Consider the following 26,077-nt stretch of genomic DNA (forward strand, 5'->3'; position numbering starts at 1 on the left):
TTAGTGACTGGGTCATCTTTGAGTTAAAAAGGAAAATTTTACTTCCAAACAGTTTATTTTTATGAGCATTTCCTAGATGTGTTTTTTGCTATTTAAAAATTTTTGTTATTGAAGTGTAGTTGACATACAATGTTATATTAGTTTCAGGTGTACAGCATAGTGATTTGAGGACTCCGTACATTGTACAGTGCTCACCACGATAGGTGTAGTTACCTTCTGTCGCCATACAACATGTATTACAATGTTAATGAGTATATTCCCTATGTTGTACTTTTCATTCCTGTGACTTCATTATACCTGGACGTTTGTACCTCTTAATTTCCTTCACCTATTTCATCCATGCCTCTCCCCTCTGACAACCACTAATTTGTTCTCTGTATTTCTGATTGTAGTTCTGGTATTTGTTTAGTTCTGGATTTTTTTCTTTCTTTCTTTCTTTTTTTAAGATTTAGATAAATTTAAGTGAAATCATGTATTTGTCTTTTCATTTTGTGCTAGTTTTCTTCACTGTGCAGAAGCTATTTAGTCTGATGTGGTCCCAGTTGTTCATTTTTGCTTTTTCTCCCCCTTGCCTGAAGAGACATATTTAGAAAAGTATTACTAAGGCTGATGTCCAAGAGGATCCCCCCTGTGATTTCCTTTAGGAATATAACGGTTTCAGGTCTTACATTTAGGTCTCTAATCTATTTTGAGTTCAGTTTTGTGTATGGTATAAGAAAGTTGTCCAGTTCTACACTTTTGCATGCAGTGGTCCAGTTTTCCTAACATGTTGAAGAGACTATGTTTTCCCCCGTGCATATTCTTGCCCCTTTTGTCATAGACTAATTGACTATATAAGCATAAGTTTATTTCTGGGCTCTCTGTTCTGTTCTATGTGTCTACTTCTGCACCTCATTCATTTTGATTACTGTAGCTTAGTAGTTTATCTTGAAATCATGGATTGGGGTATCTCCAGCTTTGTTCTTTTTGCCATTTTTAAAGTAGAAACTGAGGTCCATCTGTAATGGTGAGGAATATTTTCTATAACTAAATTTATCTGTGAACTGATACTGCACATAAAAACTCCCAACCCAAGGTCATGTCATAGAAAATATTTGGGGATCCATGGACTACTGTAAAATTCTACATTAAATAATAATTATGTTCATCAAATTATTATCTGCAATTCTCTTCTAAACGCATTTGACCAAGCTAGCATAATGCTTAACAGAAGCTAATAAAATATAAGTGTGATTTTATATAATCTCTTTGAAGTCGATGAGAAGTCACTTACACAACTAGGTTAGGGAGAACACAGACATCTGTTGGACGATTAGATAAATGCACAGCAAATCAGTCATGTAAGTTACGAGTAAGTCTGAGAAATCTAGAGATCTAATCTGATCCAGTTCCTGTATTTCACTATAACATAGATATTAGAAGTTTGCTTTCTCAGACCCACTGAGAAAAGAATCATAGGCAGAATCTCATGGGATAAGATGGGAAAGAAACCTGAGCCAAGAGCCTAGGGGTACTGAGCAGAGAAGCACACTTGGCTGCACTGGGTCATTAGATGTTGCAGATCCTTTGCAAGTGCTCAGGTTCCTGTCTGTTTGTTTGTTTGTTTGTTTTTAATCACCTTTCAATGCCACTACCTGATTTCATTATTTTTTTAAGATTTTATTTATCTATCTATTTGTTTATTTGAGAGAGAGAGTGGAGGGTGGGGGGTGAGGATCAGAGGGAGAAGCAGACTTCCCGGTGAGCATGACCCCGAGACTCCAGGATCATGACCTGAGCCGAAGGCAGTTGTTTAACCAGCTGAGCCACCCAGGCGCCCAACACCACCACCTGGTTTTAATGCATGGTGATAGGTATGGATGAATGGTTGGGCACCATTTGTTTTCACTCTTTGGAATTGCTGACCTGGGCATAGTATTCAAATGGATTCCAAATGTGAGTCTCCTCTTCGGATGCCCAGACGTAAAAAAAGAAATTAGAGAGGAAACAACAGCAGTGCACCATTCTTTTAAAAACAGAAAAGATATTACCCCTTCATTGCACAGACTGGTTCAGAGTCTAGAGTGAAAGGAGTTACAAGGCATAGTCTTTTTTATTTTTCTTCTTATAAAGACTCCAATTGCTAAAACGTATATTTTATTCTTGAAGAGGAATATGGAATAATTGCATCAGGAACCTAGGGATGGGGTGAGGGGTCAGAGTCTCCCCCAGGCCTGTGTAATTCAAAACTGGGTGTCAAGGGCCAGGAAGAGAGCCCATTTTAGGCAATCAGTAAACATTCGTGAATAAAGTAATGACTCTGGACTGGAAATATTTTAGCTTCAGAGAAAAGAGCCATTTTCTCTTCTGTGGCTTCTGTGGATGCTGGGTGCTCTTTTATCTTGCTCTTGCTAATTGATGTGCTCTTTTATTTTATTTTGTTTTCTTAAAGGATTTATTTATTTGACAGAGATCACAAGTAGGCAGAGAGGCAGGCAGAGAGAGAGAGAGAGGGAGAGAGGAGGAAGCAGGCTCCCCGCTGAGCAGGGACCAGTCCCCCGCCCTTGTGGGGCTCCATCCCAGGACACCGGGATCATGACCTGAGCTGAAGGCAGAGGCTTAACCTACTTAGACACCTAGGTGCCCCCTTTAAAAAATATATATATTATTTATTTATTTGACAGACATGACATGCTCTTTTAAGTACTGCAAACACAAGGTTGTATAGCTGGTAAGTTGCAGCTGGGTCTGTTTCCTTCACACTTAGCCAATGCGTTAATCACCTCTCCAAAATGGACTGTGCACAAACTCCATGTGGAACCATTTTGAAAACAAGTGTAGTACAAATACATTATTAGCATTTGTTGTCTACACGTCATCTGTCCTTGCCAGCTTTCTCTTATTCCCAACGTTTAGCTCATCACAGGCACTTAATACATGTGACATTAAAAAAAGAGAGAGAAAAAAACTATTAAGTTAGATAAAAATTGAAGGTTTTCTTCCTGCGTATACATGCCTCTCTCCATCTGTTGAAACTGGATATCTTTAAAACTCTTTCTTCGCAAATACAGAAACGGAGATTTTGTTCCTGCTCCCACTTAAATGGAACTGTATTATCCTGTGACTTTATTTTATTTTTGAGGGTATACTTTGAATGATTTTCTCTGTTGGTATTTAAACACTTTTCTCAGTTTTTATGCATTAAAGAACAGTCTGAAATCTCCATATAACATTTACATAGCCATCCCCCTACTGATGGACATTTGTGGGGTTTCTGTTCTCTTTCTCTGTTTTTATAAACCATGTTTGAATACCTCCGTAGGATAGATTCCCAGAAGTTGAATTTCCTGATCCTAAAAGCACATGTAATTTTTTGATACGAAACCAAATTTCCCTCAGAAAGCCTGTATCAGTTTATGCAACCCAAATAAAAAATGACAATGCTCATTCCTATTTCCCTGCCAAGCATAGGTGCCATTACATTTTTCTTTCTTTCATTAAAACCACATTAAATGGAGAAAATGATATTTTATTATTAGTTTACATTTGTATCTATATCTTCTGATATTGTCTAAAATATACACTATTTTAATCTAAATGACAGCTAATATAATCTATTGATTTTAGAATACATTGAACTGTCATAAATGTCTGTTAAAATATAACTTTGATATTATCTGTTTTTTCTCTGTATCATAAATATATATACTATTATCCTATTATAGAATATTTAATATCTTCCCAATGTCTCACTAGTATAATTATACAGCAATAAAACTCCTTGTATATGTGGTTTCTCCCTAATCTTTATGAATAACTTATTAAAATGAATTCCAGATAGTGATATCACTGGGTCAAAGGTTTTAATTCTTTTTATGGCTTTTGATAAGATTCATTAAATTGCCAAAAGCATTAGATGAATTTTTATAATCATCAAGAGCACATTACTGTGACAGATTCTTTACTACCTTTCTGAAATAGGGTCAAATTATTATTTTAAACTTAGGTAAAACATACAAGTATACTTTCATAAATTGTAATTAATGGATACACACAAAGAATGGTGAGATATATAATTATATTTTCCATGTGTAAAAAATGGTTACTTCATAATGCTAACTGAAAGCAACCGATACAGAATGAGGTGTACGCATATAAAATTATATGTACCGCAACAATAGATAACTTTCATTTTATTTTTTATATCTTTTTGTTTTTTCCCTAATACTAACAGTGAGTATTACAACAGGACTAAATGTCCTCCACATGTTTCTGGGTCAAAAGATCTGTCTCTTTCTTTTAGGAAATTTACCAGTGGTGTGGTTCCTCCTGCAACAAATACGAGCGTCTGAAGGCAAGCCAGGTTGCCATTGGCATTCGGGACAATGAGAGAAAAGGAAGATCTCAACTGATTGTGGTGGAAGAAGGAAGTGAGCCATCAGAGCTCAGAAAGGTATTGTGACTTGAGCTGTTTTTTAAAGGTTTACCACTGTCAGTGGGGTGTGTGTGTGTGTGTGTGTCTGTCTGTCTGTCTATCTGTCTGTGTGTGTTACTTTTAACAAATTCCCTAATACTGGGCCTAGGCTAAGATTAGGTAAGGGGAAACATCAAGGTTATCAAAGTCATGATATAGAGAAAATAGAAAGTCAGTTCTCTTTTCTTTCACCACTGGTATGCCCACCAGAGGAAGCTCTGACTCCATCTTCTGTGGTGTAGGCAGTCAGATGGGTAACACTTTGACCTTGACTATAATAATATATTTTGGAAGGAAAATAATAGTTTATTCATATGGGATTCTGAATATATATTGCTTAATGCTGTGATAATGCTGTGATGCAATTTTTAGCATTCATTACTCTAATAAAAGAATGAAATAAAATCTTATATTAAGAGAATGAATACACCAATATTTTATATATTTCAATTCTCAGCAAGACCCCTGTGATTTTAGTATACTTGTTGAATTAATTTGAAAATTATCTTCACAGCTCTTTATATCTTTGTTATTTACTTAACAATTATAGCACTCTTGGACATTTAGTTGCCACCAGTTTTTCCCCTTTAAAAAAACAGCAGCAAGTGCCTCAGTGTGCATATTTTATATTTTCCCTTAAGATTATGTTAAGAAAAAAAAGATTATGAGTTAAGGGCATAATCATATTCAGGTGTCTTGACATGTTGATACATTGATTTCCATATGTTCATTCCACAGTATTTACTGAACTACAGTGGTATGTCAGGCACTAAATGTTTGTACCAATGTTTATTCTCTCATGACTTTGCAGAACCCTGTGAAAATTTACTGTTATAATAATATCATTTTGAATCTTTCTGTGTTTAATAGTAGCAGGTGGTATCTGTGAGTTTTCATTTCTTGGGAGAATACACATTTTCCTCAGTGACTTTAGCTATCTACACTCCAGTTTTTCTTTTCTTTTCTTTTTTTTTTTTTTAGTATTTTATTTATGTGTTGGAGTTACAGAGAGAGAAAGAGTGCACAAGCAGGTTGGGTATAGGCAGAGGGAGAGGGAGAAACAGACTCCCCGCTGAGCAAGGAACCCCTAAGATCGTGACCTGAGCTGAAAGCAGATGCTTGACCAACAAGCCACCCAAGCATCCTTGCACTCAAGTTTTTCTAACAACTGTCTTATAAACATGTTTTTAATAATTTTGATTTAGAGCAATTTCCATGCATTAGAGTTACTTAATGCAGTAATAGCCTACATAGTCCAGTGAACAAAAATTATATGGGATAATTTTATTGTCATAATGTCTTTAAACTTTATTATTTTAATAACTACTAAACACAGACTTTCATGTTAGTAATGTTTTAGAAATGACTTTTATTCAGTGGGAAAATGTTCATAGTCAAATACTAAGAGAAAAGGCAGGATATAAAATTTTATATACTGTAATATCTTTTTTTTTCATTTTTTAAAATTTTATTTATTTATTTGACAGAGATCACAGGTAGGCAGAGAGAGAGAAGGAAGCAGGCTCCCTGCTGAGCAGAAAGCCCAATGTGGGGCTTGATCCCAGCACCCTGGGATCATGACCTGAGCCGAAGGCAGAGGCTTTAACCCACTGAGCCACCCAGGCGCCCCTATACTGTATATATATCTTAATATATGTTTATATTTAGGTATATAGCTATATATTTGTATATACATATATACCTGGGAAAGATATGCTGAAACATTGCCAATATTACCAATATTGTCTTCGACTCTTGGGATATGGCTCCTTGTTCTTTTTTTCTTTATTTGTCCTTGCGTTTTCAAAATGTATTATAATAGACGTGTATTCCTTTTATTATTTTTTTTATTGTTACACATGTTTTCCTTTTGTGATCAGGAAAAAAAGGCCAACTAAAAGAAAAACAAAGTAAAATCAGGGATTAACTGAGTTTTCAATAGTTGTAATAACACTGCTAATAAATTAGACTTTGAAAACTATTCAAAACAATTTCTTGAACTTTTAATATTCTTTCAAGACCTATGTTCTAGATATGTAATCACCATTTAAGTCTTCCAGATCTCATATTTGGAAGCAAAAATCTATAAATAAGATGTGTTTCTAATTGATTATAATGTCTCATTTTAATAATGAGTCTTTTGCAAAGAGTGGACTCAGGATCAAGATTCGTTCTGGTGGAGTAGTAAAGGGGGTGCTCTGGTAGGCATCAGACTAGCTTCTCTTCTGTCATCTTGGGTCCTCAGGAAGTCCCTTAACCTCTGTTGTTTCTGGTTCCTCATTTGTAAAGTGCAGGGTTAGACAGAGTGGCTTCTGTGGTCCCTTTGGTTTCCAGCAATCAGTGATCCAACCTTGTCTCTTAGGCAGTTTCCGTGTTTAATTGCCAGGGAGTCTGTATTCTGTACCAGGAAGTGAAGGCACAGCCTGAAGGCCCCAACTGTGTGTGTATACATTTGCTTGCTTATTGGATTTCATTTAGAGCTTTGAGAGAAAAAAAGATTAAGCAGTAAATTAATACTTTAATTAATACATTACACTGTTAAAGTTAAAAAGAAAATGCAAATGAAGAAGAAAATTGTAAAATATAACTTCAGTTTAAAAATATTATTGATAGAGGGTCACCTGGGTGACCCACCCACCTGGCTCAGTGGGTTAAGCCTCTGCCTTCGGTTCAGGTCATGATCTCAGGGTCTTGGGATCGAGCCCCGCATCTGACTCTGCTCAGTAGGGAGCCTGCTTCCCCCTCTCTGCCTACCTCTCTGCCTACTTGTGATTTCTGTCAAATAAATAAAATCTTTTAAAAAAATAAAATATTAGTGATAGAGATAAGGGACATGATTTCATTCAGGTATACATTTTGTTCCTTGCCAGTTCATCCGGTGGGGGGAAGCTGAAATATTCTTGTTTTTAAGATTCATTTATTTGAGAAAGAGAGCCTGCACACATGCGTGCATGAGTAGGGGGAGGGGGAGAGGGAGAGAGAGAATCTCAAGGTGACCCCAGCTGAGCATGGAGCCTGATGTGGGGCTTGATATGGACCCTGAGATCATGACCTGAGCCAAAACCAGTAATTGGATGCTCTACTGTCTGAACCACCCAGGAGCCCCAGGAAGTTGAAATATTCTGAACAAAGATAAGAAATACAGTAACAGTATAGTTAACCATATGCTGCAATATAATATTTCAAATAATATTCCAATTTGTCATACCAAAGTTCAGCACAAAGACTTGCGACCATATTGATCAAGGTATCACTTTTATTTAATGAGCCTAAATTAATATCACTTGGCAGTTGTGTCTGAATGAGGCAGTTTTTCCTTTAATTTGTGCCTGAAGTGAGGGAATAGTGTGATAAGCCTTGTAAATAAGATAGTACAGTTCTAAGACAGATGGACTATATAGAAGGATAGATCTTTGTCCCCACAAAGTCCATACTGGCTTTGATAAACTAATAAAAATATAAAACTAGAATGCCAGGTTACATTTTCTTTATATTATTCCTCATGCTTTTTATAATATTAGTGATACTGTACAATAAAAAACTAACAGTAAGAGTATATTTTCTTTCAGCTATTTTAGGACAATTTCATCTTATCCCACTATATATGTGCACACATATGTATGTATACTACATATGTAATCTGTATAACTATGCATATACATATTTATCTGTAAAAAGGACTTTAAAGTGACTTTGTCAGGAAAGCATGGCTCATTGAGGTAAATATAGTATATTTCCAGGGGAAACCCAGAGGCAATCCTCAGCTCTGGGTATAACATTCTAGTAATCAGGGAAAAAAGTACTAGCATACTGTTAACAAAATATTAAAATATTTAAGTACCTGCATACAAACAAATGAGCCATGCAAATATACAGGGAAATGAAGTCCTGTGCCAGGCATGGTGGAGAAATTAACTATCAGTGCTCAATATCAATGAATGCTGGCAACTGAAAAGCAAACCAAACTGAATATAGATTTTAATGAAGACTGACAGAGTGCATGTGGACAAGACAAACAGGTTAATCAAAAACCACCTCAAAGCAAGGAGCATATGCACTACAATTAAATACCAGTTGCTGTGATATTCGCTGTCATGGAGCTCTGTTGCTTCATGATGACTTAATTTCTCTCATCTTGCTGTTCTGCAGGGTTTAAAGGCAAGTGGCTCCCTGGCAGGTTGAATTTTCTATGTGTTCCTTAATCTTTCTAGCTGCACTTTCTTTACATCATACAAGTACTTTTTTTTTTTTAAGATTTTATTTATTTATTTGACAGAGATCACAAGCAGGCAGAGAGGCAGGCAGAGAGAAAGGAAGGGAAGCAGGCTCCCTGCTGAGCAGAGAGTCCGATTGGGGCTCGATCCCAGGACCCTGGGATCATGACCTGAGCCGAAGGCAGAGGCTTTAACCCACTGAGCCACCCAGGCACCCCCATACAAGTACTTCTTGTCATTAACCCCAAAATTTCATCATCTAGACCTTTTTTTTTTTTTTTTTTTGCCACCATCATGGCAAACATCCAATGCCTACCATGTGACTGGCATTCTTTTGTGGGCTTTACAAAAATGAGCTCATTTAGTTCTCACCACAGCCCCAGGAAGAGGATACATCTGTTACCCCCTGTATTGGTTTGTGTTCCTCCAAAAGCCAACTCTATACAAGGACTTGGGGGCAGGTGGTTCTTTGGAAGATGATCCTGGAAGCAGCAAGTAGGAGTAAAGTGACGCTTATTGTTGATAAGTCATTTTCTGCTGTGGGGAACTGGGGCTTAGTCCCAGAGGGACCCTATGAAAACTGTATGAATCACCCTTCAGAATCAGCCCACAGGCACTTGACATTGCTGCAGGATTTAGCCAATAATTCCCATCTTTCATTGGTTGAGGGTCACTCATTGGGGGTTAACGTCCCAGAATTCCAGCCTTCCTTGTGTATGGATGCAGTATAGCTCAGTGGCCAGATAATACCATCAGAGAGCAAAAGTCTTTGACCTTTAAGAAATTATCTTACAGATGATCTCTGAGGTAACAAGTTGGAATGAGTGGAGCACCAATGGGATCTCTATATCCTTACTTTATGGATGAAGGAAGTAAGTCATGGAGAGGCTGCCTAACTTGCTCAAGGGAGAGTAGGAATGGGAGAATGGTGATTCACAGGGCAGTCTTCATTACAGAGGAACCATGTTAAACATACAGAGAGATGGGAATCCCATCCACTGCAAAGTTATTTTAGAACTACCAAAATTATGCCACATACTTTTGACAAAGTATTTTATGTATTATTTTATATATTTTATGTAGTATTTTATATATTATTTTATGTATTCCTTATCATAATACCTTTAGTGGCATAATGTTTGTCTTCAGTAGCCTGGCTCGTCCCTTTGTTTCATCTCTTGCTGTCAGCACGAAACCTTTCACCCTTACTATGGAGGGTATACAGGGTAATTGGGAAGACATTTTCTTGGAAGGAAAATACATTTTTTTTTAAAGATTTTATTTATTTGTCAGAGAGAGAGAAGGAGTGAGAGCGAGCACAGGCAGACAGAATGGCAGGCAGAGACAGAGGGAGAAGCAGGCTCCCCGCCGAGCAAGGAGCCCAATGTGGGACTTGATCCCAGGACGCTGGGATCATGACCTGAGCTGAAGGCAGCTGCTTAAACAACTGAGCCACCCAGGCGTCCCAGGAAAATGCATTTTTTAATGTGTGTATAAAAGTATGGAAATATTTTTCAAGAACCTCAGAGTATATGAAAGCTTTTTGGAGTTTTTTGGTTAAATATTGGTGTTGGGAAATATTCTGAACTATATAGATGGAGAGGAAGCTTTCACAACTCTCTTGCCATAAAACTTGGCTTAATCTGATTAAAGAGAATATATAAATCAGGTTTATTTACCTCTCTCTAAAGGGATAGAGGAGATAAAATGGAATAAATATGGGTAAATATGTGCATATGTGTATGTGGTGATAAGGGACAATGAGAAAATACTCCCGGAAGTTTGTTTAGCTCATGTTCTCAGAGTACGGATGCTCTGTGTAGGTCTGTCTTCTTGTTGCCTCTAAAGAAGAATTTGGAGAAGAAAGGCAGTTTCTTCTTCATTCCTCCCCTCAACCAGCCAATAGTAGTTTTTCCTCTGGTAATCACCAAAGTTGGTGAAAATAAGCAATAAGTGAGGAGGGGAGAAGCCCAGAGGCATTATGATAGAGAGCCAGTCTTGAGAGGAAGAGGGTGATCCTCCCCAGACAAGATACACTCTCTACACATCTCTGAATTTAAGAATTCTTACAGGCTATTTTCATGTATTTAGGGTTGAAAACAAATGCAGTGTGTCTTGCCACTTCTACTTGCCTATGAGTGTGATAGCTGGTGGGTCATGTTAGACTGACTCACAAAATTTGGAAGCCACCTCAGAATCTTTCCCTGTAGACTGCTCCAGGAGCTTCTGGCACTTAGCAAGGACAGGCCAAACCTATTTAGCATCCCTGCCCTGAAAGTTAGCTCACTGAGAGAGGGGCCACAGCTAATTTATTCATCATTATAGCCCAACTCTTTCTTATGGTGCTGATATATCATAGACACTCCATACATCAAACTTACTGATAAATAAACTGTAGCTAATGTGTGCTGACTCCCCAAGATAAGGTCATGTGTACAGGACTAAATGGGGGGAGAGAATTGAAACACATAGGAAGAACAGAGAATCCACCTTATAACCAAGGGCTAATGGTATCCTACATACCTCAGTTGTGGAGAAACTTCAAAGAATAGAAGAGATTACTCTGTCTTGTTTTCCTTCTCAACATTATGATTCCCTTGCTGAGGCACAGGAGACTATTCTTCTGGTTTCGCTTGAAAAGGGATATTTCGATCTGTCTTCCAAGTGTAGTTTTAAATCTAAAATAAAAGACTTTGACAAGGATACATGGTCAAGACATAGAGACTGCTTAATGACATCATTAGATCAAGACATAAACAAGTAATAACTTATTTAATAAGTAGTAAGTGAATAAGTAAATATAAGCCCACAGGGAGGTGTATGGCAGGAAGCTCAGTGGTAAAATCATCATGCAATGAATCAGAGGGGTGACTGGCAAGGTTACACCAAGGAGAGAGAACGACCCTTTAAGAAAGGCAGGTTTCATTCAATGTATATATGGATGGAGAAAGGAGGAGACCTGAGTTTTGTGGCGTTCTCACGGCGTGTCTGGTGTGGTGATAGTCACTTCATATACATCATTTCACTTAATCATCATGATGGGTGAATGGCATTAATTATTAGACCATTTTAAGTGCAGAAACAAAGTCACAAAGTCACTCAGGAGTGGGTCCATCCAACTCAAAGTGCCAGTTCCTACCAAATGAGGATTGTCAAAAAGAAAGGGGTGATGGTCATTGTGAAACATACTAATTAGAAACTCCAGAGACAAACAATGGGAGTCTCTCTTCAAGCACTAATCAGACAGAAATGTCCAAATGGGTTTGTGGTCTTACCAAAAAGAAGAAAAAGAAAAAAAAAAGAGAAAAAGAAAGAAGGAAAAGAAAAGAAAAATTAATGATTTCCAGAAAGAACAGGTGGGCTAAAATCTTTACCTGAGATTTGCTCTGGGGCAGCCTCCTGACTCCCAGACCATGACCATTTGTCCAGGGAAGGTTTCCCTGCAAAGCTATTTGAACATCAGAAATGCTTGGCAGACTTGTCTTGATGGTTGAGATAGATGAAACAGATTAGATTAACAAAGCTGATGCCACTAAAAACTTGAATATATCACAGAACCAAGCCCAGAGGGCTTTGAAAATACACCATGCCAGGGCTTCAGTTGGAATTTTGGGCTCAGATTTTAGTAGTTGGGCTCAGACTTTAGTAGTTGTTATTGTAACTCCCCAGATGGTTCTAATACATAGCTACTTAAGATAACTACTCTAATTTAATAAATTGGCATTCTGGCTTATGTATTTTAATAATTTGTGAGTTACCTTTTTCCATGTTATAGTATCTTGTAAGTTTGCTTTCCATTGTATAGTCAATTTGCTCTCCACGTAAGAATAACTTAGGAGTTGGCTTTCTTGTGAGTTGTACACGCTCTGGGGACTCGTCACTAACTTGAAACATTTTCATCCACAGTTCTGAGAACAGAACTCTGTAACTAGTCAATTTGCTCTCCATGTTGTAATAACAGGAGTTGACTTTTGTGAGTTGTACACTCTAAATCTAATCTCTCCTATTGTGAGGTTACTGTCACACTGAGGAACAGACCTGCATCATGGTGAGTTTTCCAAGGTCACAGCGTTCTTTGAGTCCGCTAGAGCTACAATGTCAAACACAGCATTGTCAGACACAAATGGCTGTTTAAATTAATTAAAATTAAATAAAATAAAAATCCAGTTACCTGGCTACAGTAGCCACATTTCAGGTGCTCAGTAGTTGGAGGTAGCTAATGACTACCATATTGGATAAGGAATATTTCAGTTACAGATTCTATTGGGCAGTCCAGATTATTAAATAACCAAACCTCTCTTGCAGACTTGTCATTCACTTTATCCTTTTATCCAAACATGTACTTCCCATGCTTTCTCTCAGTCTAAAATAACTTTACCCACTATTTGATATATCATATTACCCTTTTTATTTGACTTATCAGTAACAGGATAGAAGTATTTCAAACTCAGGGAAGCACACACTGGGATCCGGAGAGCAAATGTTGGAAGATTAGGTGGAGCGAGCCAAATGGGGTCACAGCTTTTCTCAGAATTGCTTGTAATTTTATATCTCTGTATGTCTTTCCTGTTATCAAATATTTGTCTGACCTAAACCATAAAATTCCTGGAAGAAAGAAAATATATCATAACAAGGCTATATTTTGCCTTTATAATTTGTATCTATTCACCATATGTTAACAATTAACTGTGTGGGCTTTTTTTTTTTTTCCAGTTAGGGAAAGGAATAAGACAGGAGAATTTCTAGGTAATTAAAATGTTAACTCTTAGGACCTGAGAGCTTCCTTTGTTTCTGGTGAGAATAGAAACAGCCATGCCTACTAGAGTGATGACCTTAAGAAGACTGTGACTCCGTTGCTTTGAGGAGCACTTCAGTAGGAGTTGGGAGGCCTGGAGTTTACATCCTGGCTTTACTCTTTTTTTTCCCACTTTATTTTATTTCATTTCACTTATTTTATTTTCAGTGTTCCAGCATTCTTGTTTATGCACCCAGTGCTCCATGCAATACGTGCCCTCCTTAATACCCACCACTAGGCTCACCCAACACCCCACCCTCTCCCCTCCAAAACCCTCAGTTTGTTTCTCAGAGTCCATAGTCTTTCATGGTTCTTCTCCCCCTCCGATTTCCCCCAACTCCCTTCTCCTCTCCATCTCCTAATGTCTTCCATGTTATTCCTTATGTTCTACAAGTAAGCGAAACCACCTAATACTTGACTCTCTCTGCTTGACTTATTTCACTCAGCATAATCTCTTCCAGTCCTGTCCATGTTGATACAAAGATTGGGTATTCATCCTTTCTGATGGAAGCAGAGAAGTCTTCTTTGGAGAAGTGTTTGTTCATGTCTTCTCCATTGTATATATGGACCACATCTTCTTTATCCATTCATCCATTGAAGGGCATCTTGGCTCTTTCCACAGTTGTCGACTGTGGCCATTGCTGCTATGAACATTGGGGTACAGATGGCCCTTCTTTTTCACTACATCTGTATCTTTGAGGTAAATACCCAGTAGTGCAATTGCAGGGTCACAAGGTAGCTCTATTTTTAATTTTTTGAGGAATCTCCACACTGTTTTCCAAAGTGGCTGCACCAACTTGCATTCCCACCAACAGTGTAAGAGGGTTCCCCTTTCTCCACATCCTCCCCAACACATGTTTACTGTCTTGTTAATTTTGGCCATTCTAACTGGTATAAGGTGGTATCTCAATGTGGTTTTGATTTTAATCTCCCTGATGGCTGATGATGATGAACATTTTTTCATGTGTCTATTAGCCATTTGTAAGTCTTCTTTGGAGAAGTGTTTGTTCATGTCTTCTGCCCATTATTTGACGTGATTATCTTGCTTTACTCTTTATGAAACTTAGACCCCAGGCAGAACTCCTAACTTCTCTCATTCTCATTTTCCTGATCTGTCAAGCCGAAATCACAGTTGAGAAGCATACAAGACCCTCTATTTTTTTTAAAAGATTTTATTTATTTCAAAGACAGAGATCACAAGCAGGCAGAGAGGTAGGCAGAGAGAGAGGTGGAAGCAGGCTCCCTGCTAATCCCAGGACCCTGAGATCATGACCTGAGCTGAAGGCAGAGGCTTAACCCACTGAGCCACCCAGGCATCCCAAGACCAACTATATTAAATGCTCTGGGGACTCGTCACTAACTTGAAACATTTTCATCCACAGTGATCTCGAGTTTTGAGTTGGATATTGTCCTTACTCCGGAACACGTATTATCCTTTCTTTTCCTACTATTCACTCTGAATACTTACTGCAAATTGTCCAAGCATCCTGACTTTTCTATAGAAAGTTAAAATAGAGAAAGTGCATCTTACGGGAGCAAAACGGTAAATATTGGAATTCCATTTTCCAAAGAGGTGGGGCTGCCTAAAAGTTTCAACATAAATAAATAAAGGCAGGGCAGGGCAAATGTGAAAGTTAAGATTTGAAGAGAGAGCAACTTTTTTCTTAACTTACCAGCCCTTTCTAAAACAAATTTACACATAGGCCCATTTACGTTTTAAAAGAAAAAGTCACAGTGGGTCATCGGGGAAAAAAAACAGAACACTAAGGATGGTCTTGACCCATGTCATGAGAACTCAGGAAAATCTGAAGCTAGGGGACTGTGAATCTAAAGCAAGTTGGTATAATTGCTATAATGGTTTAATATAAGTATCTTCTGAATTATTTTGAATTGAACTGTTGAAGGCAAAGAGTGAATGGCACAGCAGAAGGTCTACTTTGGCATAGAGCAAAAGTATACTTTCACAAATTTCCAGCCTCTCTAATGTAGAGTAGTGTCTTCAGTAGTTAAACATTTCCATTATGTTACCGGCAAACAGAGAAGAAAGAGATGCTCCCATTTTTCTACTCATTTCACACCTGTAACAAAATAACACCTCTGACCTTTGGAATCACTCAATTTTTAGCTGAAAAAAATAAGGTCCCTTTGTCACTGGTGGCCATTTCTAGGTCTTTACATTAAGGAAATTTTCTCTGATCAAAATGCCTAGAGCATTTAGGAATCCATCAAGAATAGTTACTATGCTTTGATGAACCGAATGAGGAAGTCTGAGGAAGAAGCCTAAGGTAGATTGTAAGTTAAAAAGGAGTTATAATTTCTGCATTTGAAGTAATGAAATGCCAACTGTTTCTTCCATTGGGGAGAGAAAATAAATAGTAGTTTTTGTTTAATACAAACGTTTACAATTTTATTTATTAAAGATAAATACCTTTCTTTTTCCCTAAATATTTTATTTATTTATTTGACAGAGAGAGAGAGAGAGAGAATGAGAGAGAGAATGGCAGGGGGAGTGGCAGAGGGAGAAACAGGCTACACCCTGAGCAGGAAGCTTTCCAAGGGTCTCGATCCCAGGACTCTAGGATCATGACCTGAGCTGAAGACAGACGCTTAACAAGGCAGATGCTTAACGATTGAGCCACCCAGGTACCCCAACTACCTGTTTGTTATTATTGAAATTTTACAAAATATACATAGTCACAATAGAGAAAAAAAACATTTCCACCTTTGAGGAAAAAATAACTAAATCCTTCCTAATCTTTGTTTTTGTGTATGTATCTCTGTGCTTTCACAAGAATAAGTTCCTACAGTAGATAATGCTTTGCAAGCTAAATTTATACTTAAGATATTATAAACATTTAATTCCTGACCATCACATAATCTTTATAATACTTTAATATCTGTGTAGTTTTCCATTCTATTGATACAGTCTAATTTATTGAATGAATCCCTTTCATGTTGGGCATTTATGTGGTTTGTGTTTTTTAGGATTGTAAAATGCTGTGATGTGTTTATTAGGTTGATTCTTTGTATGTATTTTAATTATTCCCTTGGAATAAACCGCTGGAATGGAATTACTGGGTTTAATAATTGGTCTCTTTCTTGTATTTCTGTTACCTACTTCTTACCAGAGAGCTCTTAGTAGAATACAGAATCTTTCCCAGCATTGGATGTTGTCAGTTGTCTCCTAACTTGTAACAATTTTATGGATAAAGAATTATTTTTTGCTTTATTTTACATTCCTTCGTCGCGTTCTCAGGTTGGTTGTACACTGTCGTATCTTGTTTGAAGGGCTGTTTGCTCACAGAACACCTGATGCGATGGAAGAACTTCCTTCTGTCAGCCTTTGATGCCCACAGCATGGGCAGAGCTGCTAGGATGGGGAGTGGAGAGAGGATTTGGAGAGAACAGCAGTGGAGGGAGGAGGGAGGAACGTCATCACCATATCAACCAGCATGTGTGCTGCACATAGACATGCTAGTATTGCTCTCACCAGAAACAGAGAACTGGGGATGCCTGGGTGGCTTGGTCAGTTGAACATCTTTTTTTTTTTTTTTTTAAGATTTTATTTATTTATTTGTCAGAAAGAGAGAGAAAGCACACAAGCAGGCAGAGAGGCAGGCAGAAGCAGAGAGAGAGGCAGTCTCTCCGCCGAGCAAGGAGCCCGATGCGGGACTCGATCCCGGGACACCGGGATCATGACCCTAGCCTAGCCGAAGGCAGTGGCTTAACCCACTGAGCCACCCAGGTGTCCCGAACGTCTTCCTTTGACTCAGGTCATGATCCTGGAGTCCAAGGATCAAATCCCACATCGGGCTCGCTGTTCAGTGGGGAGCCTGCTTCTTTCTGACCCTTCCGCTCTCGTGCTTTCTCTCTCTCACACTCTCTCTCTCTCACTCAAATAAATAAATAAAATCTTAAGAAAAAAAAAAAAAAAAAAGGAGACCTAAGAGAGTCCTTCTACAATCGTTGTTGCAAAACACCTCCTGCTTTATCTCCAGAGACCAGGCCTAAACAATTAATTGTGAAGACCATTTTGAAGTGCCCACAGAAGCAGCACAGCAGGCTAGATAAGGGCACCCACTCTGGAGCCAGAGTTCAAATCCTGACTTTGTCATTTGTTGTAACCTGCATGACAGTGGGCAAGTTACTTAGTCTGTTTCTTGAGGCATAAAATAGGATAATAACAGTGCCCCACTGATGTGAAGATGAAATGACTTAATAAATCCAATGTTCTTAGACCAGTGTCTGGTAAGCAGGGATATGTAAGCATCTTTTGTTTTTGTTAATTTTAATTTTTTGAGAGAGAGCATGCTCATGCAAAGGGGGGAGGGTTGCAGAAGGAGAAGGAGAGTGAGAACCCAAAGCAGGTTCCACTCTCAGGGTAGAACCCCATGTAGCACTCAATCTCACGACCCTGAGATGATGACCTGAGCTGAAAGCAAGCATCAGACACTTACTGACTGAGCCACCCAGGTGTCCCTGGAAGGATGTTTTAAACAAAATTTATGAAGTCCCTAATATGGCACATAGTAGCACTTGAGAAATGTAAGCTGGAGGTATGTAATACATTAAAAAAGACCATAAATGTGTAAACAAATTTCAATATATGTGGTTTAGACAAGACAGGTACTAGGTGTTAAAAGGTAGTTTTAGTTAAAAGGTAGTAACCAATAAAATCGTGAGTCTCATACAAATATAAAATAACCCACATCAAAGATTTTTATTTAAGTCATTCATTAATAAGAAAACTAGTAAGAGGAGCCTGGGTGGCTCAGGTCATGATCCCAGGGTCCTGGGATCAAGACGCACATCAGGCTCCCTGCAGAGGGAGCCTGCTTCTCCCTCTGCTTCTGCCAATCTCCACTGCTCGTGCTGTCTCTCTTTCTTGCAAATAAGTAAAATCTTTAAAAAAAATAATAATAAATAAGAGAACTAGTAAGGTATTGTACTTAGTTTGAAGAAGAATCCAAAGAACAGACAAGTGAATGGGTGATCAGTGTTAAGATGAATTTGTGGATAAATGTAAAGCTGATCTCTTCCACAGGGCAGAAATCAGTTTCATCTCCACCAGACAAAATTCCTTTGCATCTCTGTGGACAAAAATCATTTGCTGCTATCAATCTTCTATTGAATTAGAAAACAAAGACAAGGAAAGAAAGTAACTTTATGGTATCAGATCACCAGAAGAAGCCCCTAGACACCATCCTTGGAAAGAATCCTTTTGTCTCTTTCCAAAACTTCCCTAGTTTCCTTTGATTTAAGGAAGTATGCAACTAATTATTCTGAAAATGACTGAGGAGTGCCTGGGTGGCTCAGTTGGTTAGGTGTCCAACTCTTGATTTCAGCTCAGGTCATGATCTCAAGGTCATGAGACTGAAACCTGAGTTAGGTTCTATGCTGGGCATGGAGCCTGCTTAAGATTCTCTCTGTTTCTGCCTCTACCTCTTCTCTCCTCCCCCGTTCTCTCTCTCTCTAAAAAAATAAAAATTAAAAATAGAAAAATTTTAAAAAATTATTGAAATTATGGCATTGAAGGGATCTGTGACATAACTTAAGCCTCAACACTTAGCAGTTTTGTGGAACAATCACTTTTCCTCTTTGAGCATCAGTGAGCTTTTCTGTAAAATGAGGATAACAGTATCTAGCTCATGGGATCTCTTATTAAGATGAAACATGCCCAAAGCTCCTGACACAGTGTGTGACTCACAGCAGACACACAATAAGCAGTAACTATTCCTGGGCTAATTATAATTAGCTGAGCCAACCAAAGAATAATTGCTCAGTTTTGCTTCTACCACACAGAGTCAACCTAGGTAGAAGTTACATACAGCATTTGGGAGAGCCCTGGGGAAGGCAAGCGTGTGGCTCCCACAAGGGACACTGAAAACATCAGCTTGGTAAGAGAATGCTGAGAATGGTAGAGAATGCTGAGAAATAATGCAGGTGTCGGTAACATCCAGCTCTGAAGGGGCTTTGGAATCCATACACAAGTTTTGGCTCTGTCGATAAGCAGCCAATTCAGCATCATCTGGAATGCAGTTCCCTGGGCCTCACCCCAAAACTAATGACTTAATAGCTGGCTGTTGAGATTGTTTATTTTATCAGGTTACCCAGATGTTGCTTGAGCACACAGAGCTTTTTAAGTCACTGGTGCAGATAAAGGACATAAGACTTTTTTCCTGGAGTCATGTTCTTGAAATTTGGGAGTAAAGTAAAATGAGGGGCCTTCCAGCCAGTGTATAGGATAACTTTCTGGATGAAAAAATGAGGTGAGCCTGAAGGCAGAGGGAACCGACAGGAACAGGTGTAACCCATTGCTCAGGTGATGAGGGACTTCACTAAGGTGGGAGTTAAGGTGACTCCAAACATTATTACAAAGAAGTAGAATTTAATGACCAAGTGGGTAGGAGATTCAATATGGAGGACAGGCAGTGTTCAGAACTGACCTGATTTTAAGTCCAGGTGAATAGAACAGAGATTCACTGACGCAAATGGAGAATTGAGAATGGTTGGTTTTATGGAAAGTTAAGCTCAGTTTGGAGCATGTTAAAGGATGATGATACTTTTAAGTGGAAATTTACAGAAAATAATTGAAGGAAGGGGAGGGGTGGGGAGACTCCCAAGCTTGAGTGACAGGTCTTGGCTAGAACAATAGATGAAATTTTTAAGAAACATCCTCAGATAAGGCTTCTCTGTTTCCCTTCCTCTTTAAAGTTTATTTATTTATTATTATTATTATTATTTTAAGATTTTGGTTTATATTTGACAGACAGAGATCACAAGTAGGCAGACAGGCAGACAGAGAGAGAGGAAGCAGGTTCCCTGCTGAGCAGAGAGCCCGATGCGGGGCTCGATCCCAGGACCCTGAGACCATGACCTGAGCCCAAGGCAGAGGCTTAACCCACTGAGCCACTCAGGTGCCCCAAAGTTTATTTAATTTTTTTAAAAGATTTTCTTTATTTTAGAGAAAGACAGCACAAGTCAAGGGAGGAGCAGAGGTAGAGGCAGAAGGAGAAGTAGGCTCCCTGGTAAGCAGGGAGCCCCATCCCAGGACCCTGGGATCAAAGGCAGCGCCTTAACCAACTGAGCCATCCAGGCGCCACTCCCTTCCTCTTTAACTTGTCAAAATATATGTTTTTTCACACACCAAGTATTACATGAGTTAAATGCTAATCACTTGACAAACCTAAAATGACTGTTTAGGTATTATCCCACTTGTAAAACCTAAAATGACTGATAGGTATTATCCCACTTGTAAAAAAAAAAAAAAGAAAAAGAAAAAAGAACAGCTGTATTTGTAGTTTATTTCAAAGGTCAAAATATATGGCATAGATGATAAAGAGAACATGTTTAGTTATCTTCCTCTTTCTAAACAAGATGTAAAGTCCTTCATATTTGGGAAGATGGTTAGAAATTCATTTGTATACCCCAGTGAGGTTTTTGGTAAATGCTTAGTTGTTGTACTAAATTTTAAAATGATTCTTGGGGGGCGCCTGGGTGGGTGAGTGGGTTAAAGCCTCTGCCTTCAGCTCGGGTCATGATCTCAGGGTCCTGGGATCGAGCCCCACATCGGGCTCTCTGCTCAGCAGGGAGCCTGCTTCCTCCTCTCTCTCTGCCTGCCTCTCTGCCTACTTGTGATCTTTCTCTGTCAAATAACTAAATAAAATCTTTTAAAAAATTAAAAAAATAAACTAAAATGATTCTTGGGGATATCTAACAATATACAGCATCCCCCTATCCCTGCAGGTAAGCCTGTTTCTGGTAAATACCATGGGTTCAATTCCCAACTGTGCTACAACCCTTTGAGAGGCTAAATAAGAAACTTGGCTCATATGGGAATTGTCTGAAAATTAAAAGTTAGTGTGTGCTCCAAGTCTCAGACTCACTTGGCCTCCTGGGAAACTTCCAAGTCCTAGATATGTCCTCAACCCAAATTGTCGATCCAAACTCCTCTCTTGGTTACAGAAGAATCACAAAAGGGCACACAAGGAGGCTTTTCCTGCTCTTCAAAGATTCACATACTTCTAACACAGTAAAGCTGTTTTATTTATTTATTTTTTTAAGATTTTAAGTAAAGGTGTTCTTAAAAAGCACCTTTGATTCTAAGTGTTTTAATTTGTGTCTTGATCCTACTTTTAGCAAAAAAGAAAAACTGTACTATAATCATTCAGTATGTACAATGATCAAAATGTTTTATCGATCACTGTGTCAATAAAAAGATGAGCAAGTTCCCAGAGAAAATAACTTCCTTAATGTGCTTCGAAACTCCAGGCAGTGCCCTATTTGAACAAGGATTAGAATTTATATACATTTTTATTATTGCCTGGTATTTGGCAGAATGTATTTTCATACAATGTCTTGTAGAGAGCAATAAAACACATTCTGTAAGGAATTCCATTATATATGAAATATTTATTGAGTCTAAGTGAATACCTTCTTTGCATTTCTAAACTTGAATTTATGCTTATGTTGTTATAAAAGTCACACTGTTTAGAGTAAGTTTATATTTTTTTCCTGTCCTTAACAGTCTATATTTGTGTCAATTAATTTAATAATAAAGTTGCTTTGTATACCTATTTTTTTTGTGCTTGTAGTGTGTAGAAAATCAAAGCAAGTTCAAATGTACTTTTTATTAATGCTTTATATACTTAAATTTTGCATTGTATCATATATGCAAAAAATACATTCATTTATTCATTTGACAATTACTTAATGAGCATCTCTCATGCTCCAGACACTTTTAAGTGCCAAATATACAGCAGGAAATGTAGCATTATGTACTCCAGAATTTGCCCTTTATCTAATTATAATGGTCCTCTCCCCTCAAGTAGTAATTTGATCCAAGATTTATTGTTATTAGCACCACGCTCTAACCAACTGAGCTAACCGGCCAACTGATCCAAGATTTATTGTAATTCAACCTACAGTTTGCTCCTAAGAAGCAGAGGTCACAAGAAGAAATCTCTTACAGAAGTGAATTTAGAATTCACATTTTAATTGATTCCCGTTAGTCTTCAGTAATATGAACACCTCTGCTTTCAGGTGTAGGATTTTACTTTCTTGGAAGTTCACATCATAAGCAAACTCAGCGTTTGTTTACTTCAGTCAATTCATTCATTTGGTCCATGAGCAAAGGCCGATGCAGTATGATTGGTGAGAAATGTTTGAGTCTGGTCATTTTAACTGCAAATATGTTATAATTTATGTCTTTAGAAATATAAGATAGTTTACTTTTTTAAAAAAAAAAACTCTGCATCCTTTAATGAGAGGTCTTTATCTTTTATCTGTTCACTTTTTTCCAGGTTTTAGGGACAAAGCCGGAGCTTCCGGATGGAAATGATGACGATGACACCATAGCAGACATAACGAACAGGAAAATGGCTAAACTCTACATGGTGAGTTCACTGTTAGTGAGTTCTATTGTTTTCACTAGACAGGATGCAGTCGGGAGACATGTTCTGGATGGGACTCTGCTACCGCTGATCATCCTCCATGCTCTCAAAGACAAGTGTGTCAGTAGAATCCATTCTTTCCTCTAGTATGTTTATTAAAATTCCTCTTTTTATTATTTTTAGTTATTTTTATTAAAAATGTCAAATCAGTGAAATTATTGCTACAACTTCAATAAAATGATATAGTGTTGCCATGCTAGTTTGCAACGATAGATTTTGATATATGATGTTCTTAAAATGTTTCCTTCGTGGAATAAAAATACTCAGTAAGCATTTTCTTATAAAATTTTTTTAAGATTTTATTTATTTATTTGACAGAGAGAGAGAGAGGCAGCAAGAGAGGGAATACAAGCAGAAGCAGTGGGAGAGGGAGAAGCAGGCTTTCTGCTGAGCAGAGAACCTGATACAGGGCTGGATCCCAGGACCATGGGATCATGACCTGTGCCAAAGGCAGACACTTAACAACTGAGCCACCCAGGCACCCCAAAATTTTGATAAACTATAAAATCTTCATGTTATTTTAAATATCCTATTTAGTCATAATGAAGGCTTTCTTTATTACAGGAGGGCAAAGCTATCAAATCAAACAGCTGGGAGGAAACAGGGTAAAAACGACCCTGTCCTGGGCATTGGATACATAGTTCCATGTCACCTCTCTGGTGATGGCCCACTGGATGACCTTGGGCAAGATACGACCATGCTGGGTCTCGGTTTTCTTATCTGTAAAAAAAAGAGACAGATTCCTTTAGAATATTATTCAGGTTCCTTAGAACTCCAGAATTTTATTATTTTATTGCTGGTGGAGGTAACAGAAGCCACAGATACACCAGTTAAGGAGAATAGTCAAAGGGATCCTGCAAGAGTTCCGTCCCCTTGTAATTTTCCAAGTGCATGATTTGGAGCAGACCATTCATCTCACTGAAGAACTAAGTAGTCATCAGCCACCACAGGAAGGAGTTACATTTTCTGCTTTAAGATAACTTTGAGCTCAGAAACTGATTTTGAGTGAAGACCAAGTTGTTAACTTGTGTCTAATAAGTTGTGTTTTGTAAGGAGTAAGTGAATTATTTTCTTCTTAGATGGCAAGGGAAAAAATGTGGTCATGACTTCTGCTAAGTACTGATGATTTTAATAGAAACTACACAGAAATTGTTATTCTAAAGACTTTGAGGGGGTGTCTTGGTGGCACAGTTTAGCATGGACTCTTGGTTTGGGCTCAGGTCATGATCTCGGTCGGGGTCAAGGGATGGGCACGACTACCAGACTGTAAGCTCAGTGCGGAGTCTGCTTGGGATCCTGTCTTCCCTTTCCTTCCGCCCCCTCCCCCGACATGTGTTCCTGCTTTCTCTTCTTCTCTTTCTCAAATAAATAAATAAAAATTAAAAAACAAAGATTTCATGGCACCTTTTTTTTTCACTACTGCTTATCAAACCCATTTAAAGCTTAACAAATATATTTTATGCCACATCACCAAATAAAACCATTCTCCCACTTGGACAGCATTAGCAACTGAAGAAATGTTTTAAAATGGGAAGATGTTAATCCTGAATCATTCCTCCCTCTAGTGGATAAAAAATGTATTGCATATATGTAAAACACCAGGTCTGTGAATAAATTTAATTGGAGTTGCAGAACACAGCTGGGAAACAGTCACCTACACAATTTATAAAAAAACAGAATTCAAGCCCCAGCATAATGCTGCACAGCTTGACTACTGATTTAGGGAAGGCCCCAGAATCCACATATTTATCAAGTACCCGGGTGATTACCTTGCAGCCTACAAGCTGGACTTTGAAAAACAGGGAATTCTAACATCACTTTCAGTTTTGCAATACCACCTCCACCTTTAAAAAAATTGTTCTTTTAAAATTTTTTTTTTATTTTTAGATTTTATTTATTTGAGACAGAGAGAGTGTGCGTGTGTGTGCACGCACACGAGGGAGCAGGAGAAGCAGACTCCCTGCTGGGTGGGGAGCCCCATCAGCAATCTCAGGACCCCAAGATCATGACCTGAGCTGAAGGCAGTTGTGTAACTGACTGAGCCACTAAAAAAAGAAATGTTCTGGCGGTTGTTTCCAAACTTTGACAGTCTAAATAAATATTTGTGCCAGAAGAAAATTACTTGGACAATTTACACAAAGAATACTTAAATTACAGGACCTAATCTGGGAATAGTCTCTATGTATAGACTGTAATGAGCCACTGCCTTCTTAGCATAGCGCTTGGCCTATGGTAGGCACTCAATAAATGCTGAATGAATAAAGGTTTAAGCTTTGTTTTTCTTAATGTGGGTGCAGTGAGTCTTAGATTATTACCTAGTTGAAAAGATTGCTATAAAAATTAGTAACTAATCATGTAAAGTTCATCGCCTGGTGCCTATTATTTGGAAATCTCAACAAACCTTAGCCATTACTATTACCACTATTATTTTCTGGTTCTTTAGTTCCAGCGTTGAAACTTAACTTTCTGTTAATGGTTTTTTTACCCCAAAAGAATTTTTTTAATTCTTATATAGTTAACATATAGTGTTCTCTTGGTTTCTGGTGATTAATACAGTGTTTCAACAATTCTATTCATCACTCAGTGCTCATCATGATACATGTCCTCTTAAACCCCTTCATGTATTTCACCCATCGTCCCACCCACCTCCCCTCTGATAACCATCAGTTTGTTCTCTATGGTTAAGAGTCTGTTTCTTGGTTTCTTTCTCCTTCCTTTGTGCGTTTGTTTTGTTTTTGTTTTAAAGATTTTATTTATTTATTGGACAGAGAGAGATCACAGTAGACAGAGAGGCAGGCAGAGAGAGAGAGAGGGAAGCAGGCTCCCCGCTGAGCAGAGAGCCCAATGCGGGACTCGATCCCAGGACCCCGAGATCATGACCTGAGCCAAAGGCAGCGACTTAACCCACTGAGCCACCCAGGTGCCCCTGTTTTGTTTTCTTAAATTCCACATATCAGTGAAATCATATGGTATTTGTCTTTCTCCAACTTATTTCACTTAGCAGTATACTCTCTAGATCTATCCATGTTGCTGCAAATGGCAAAACATCATTCCTTTTTATGGCTGAGTAATATTCCATTGTTTATAGACACACCATATATTCTTTATACATTCATCAATCAATGTACAATTGAGCTGTTTCCATAATTTGGCTATTGTAGAT

The 26,077-nt window shown here is 38.2% G+C and overlaps 1 protein-coding gene across 1 annotated transcript in view; it reads left to right on the plus strand.

Annotated features, from left to right (window-relative positions):
* The window catches only part of SCIN (scinderin), a 76,044-nt gene that overhangs the window by 21,777 nt on the left and 28,190 nt on the right, over positions 1-26,077 (plus strand). Inside the window, exons 4-5 of the mRNA XM_004743424.3 lie at positions 4,283-4,432; positions 22,765-22,857. Of these exons, the coding sequence (XP_004743481.1) occupies positions 4,283-4,432; positions 22,765-22,857 (243 nt within the window). The remainder of the gene's footprint in view (positions 1-4,282; positions 4,433-22,764; positions 22,858-26,077) is intronic.

Source organism: Mustela putorius, unplaced genomic scaffold (assembly GCF_011764305.1).
Source record: "Mustela putorius furo isolate JIRA1106 unplaced genomic scaffold, ASM1176430v1.1 tig00003845_pilon_pilon_pilon, whole genome shotgun sequence".
NCBI lineage: Eukaryota > Metazoa > Chordata > Mammalia > Carnivora > Mustelidae > Mustela > Mustela putorius.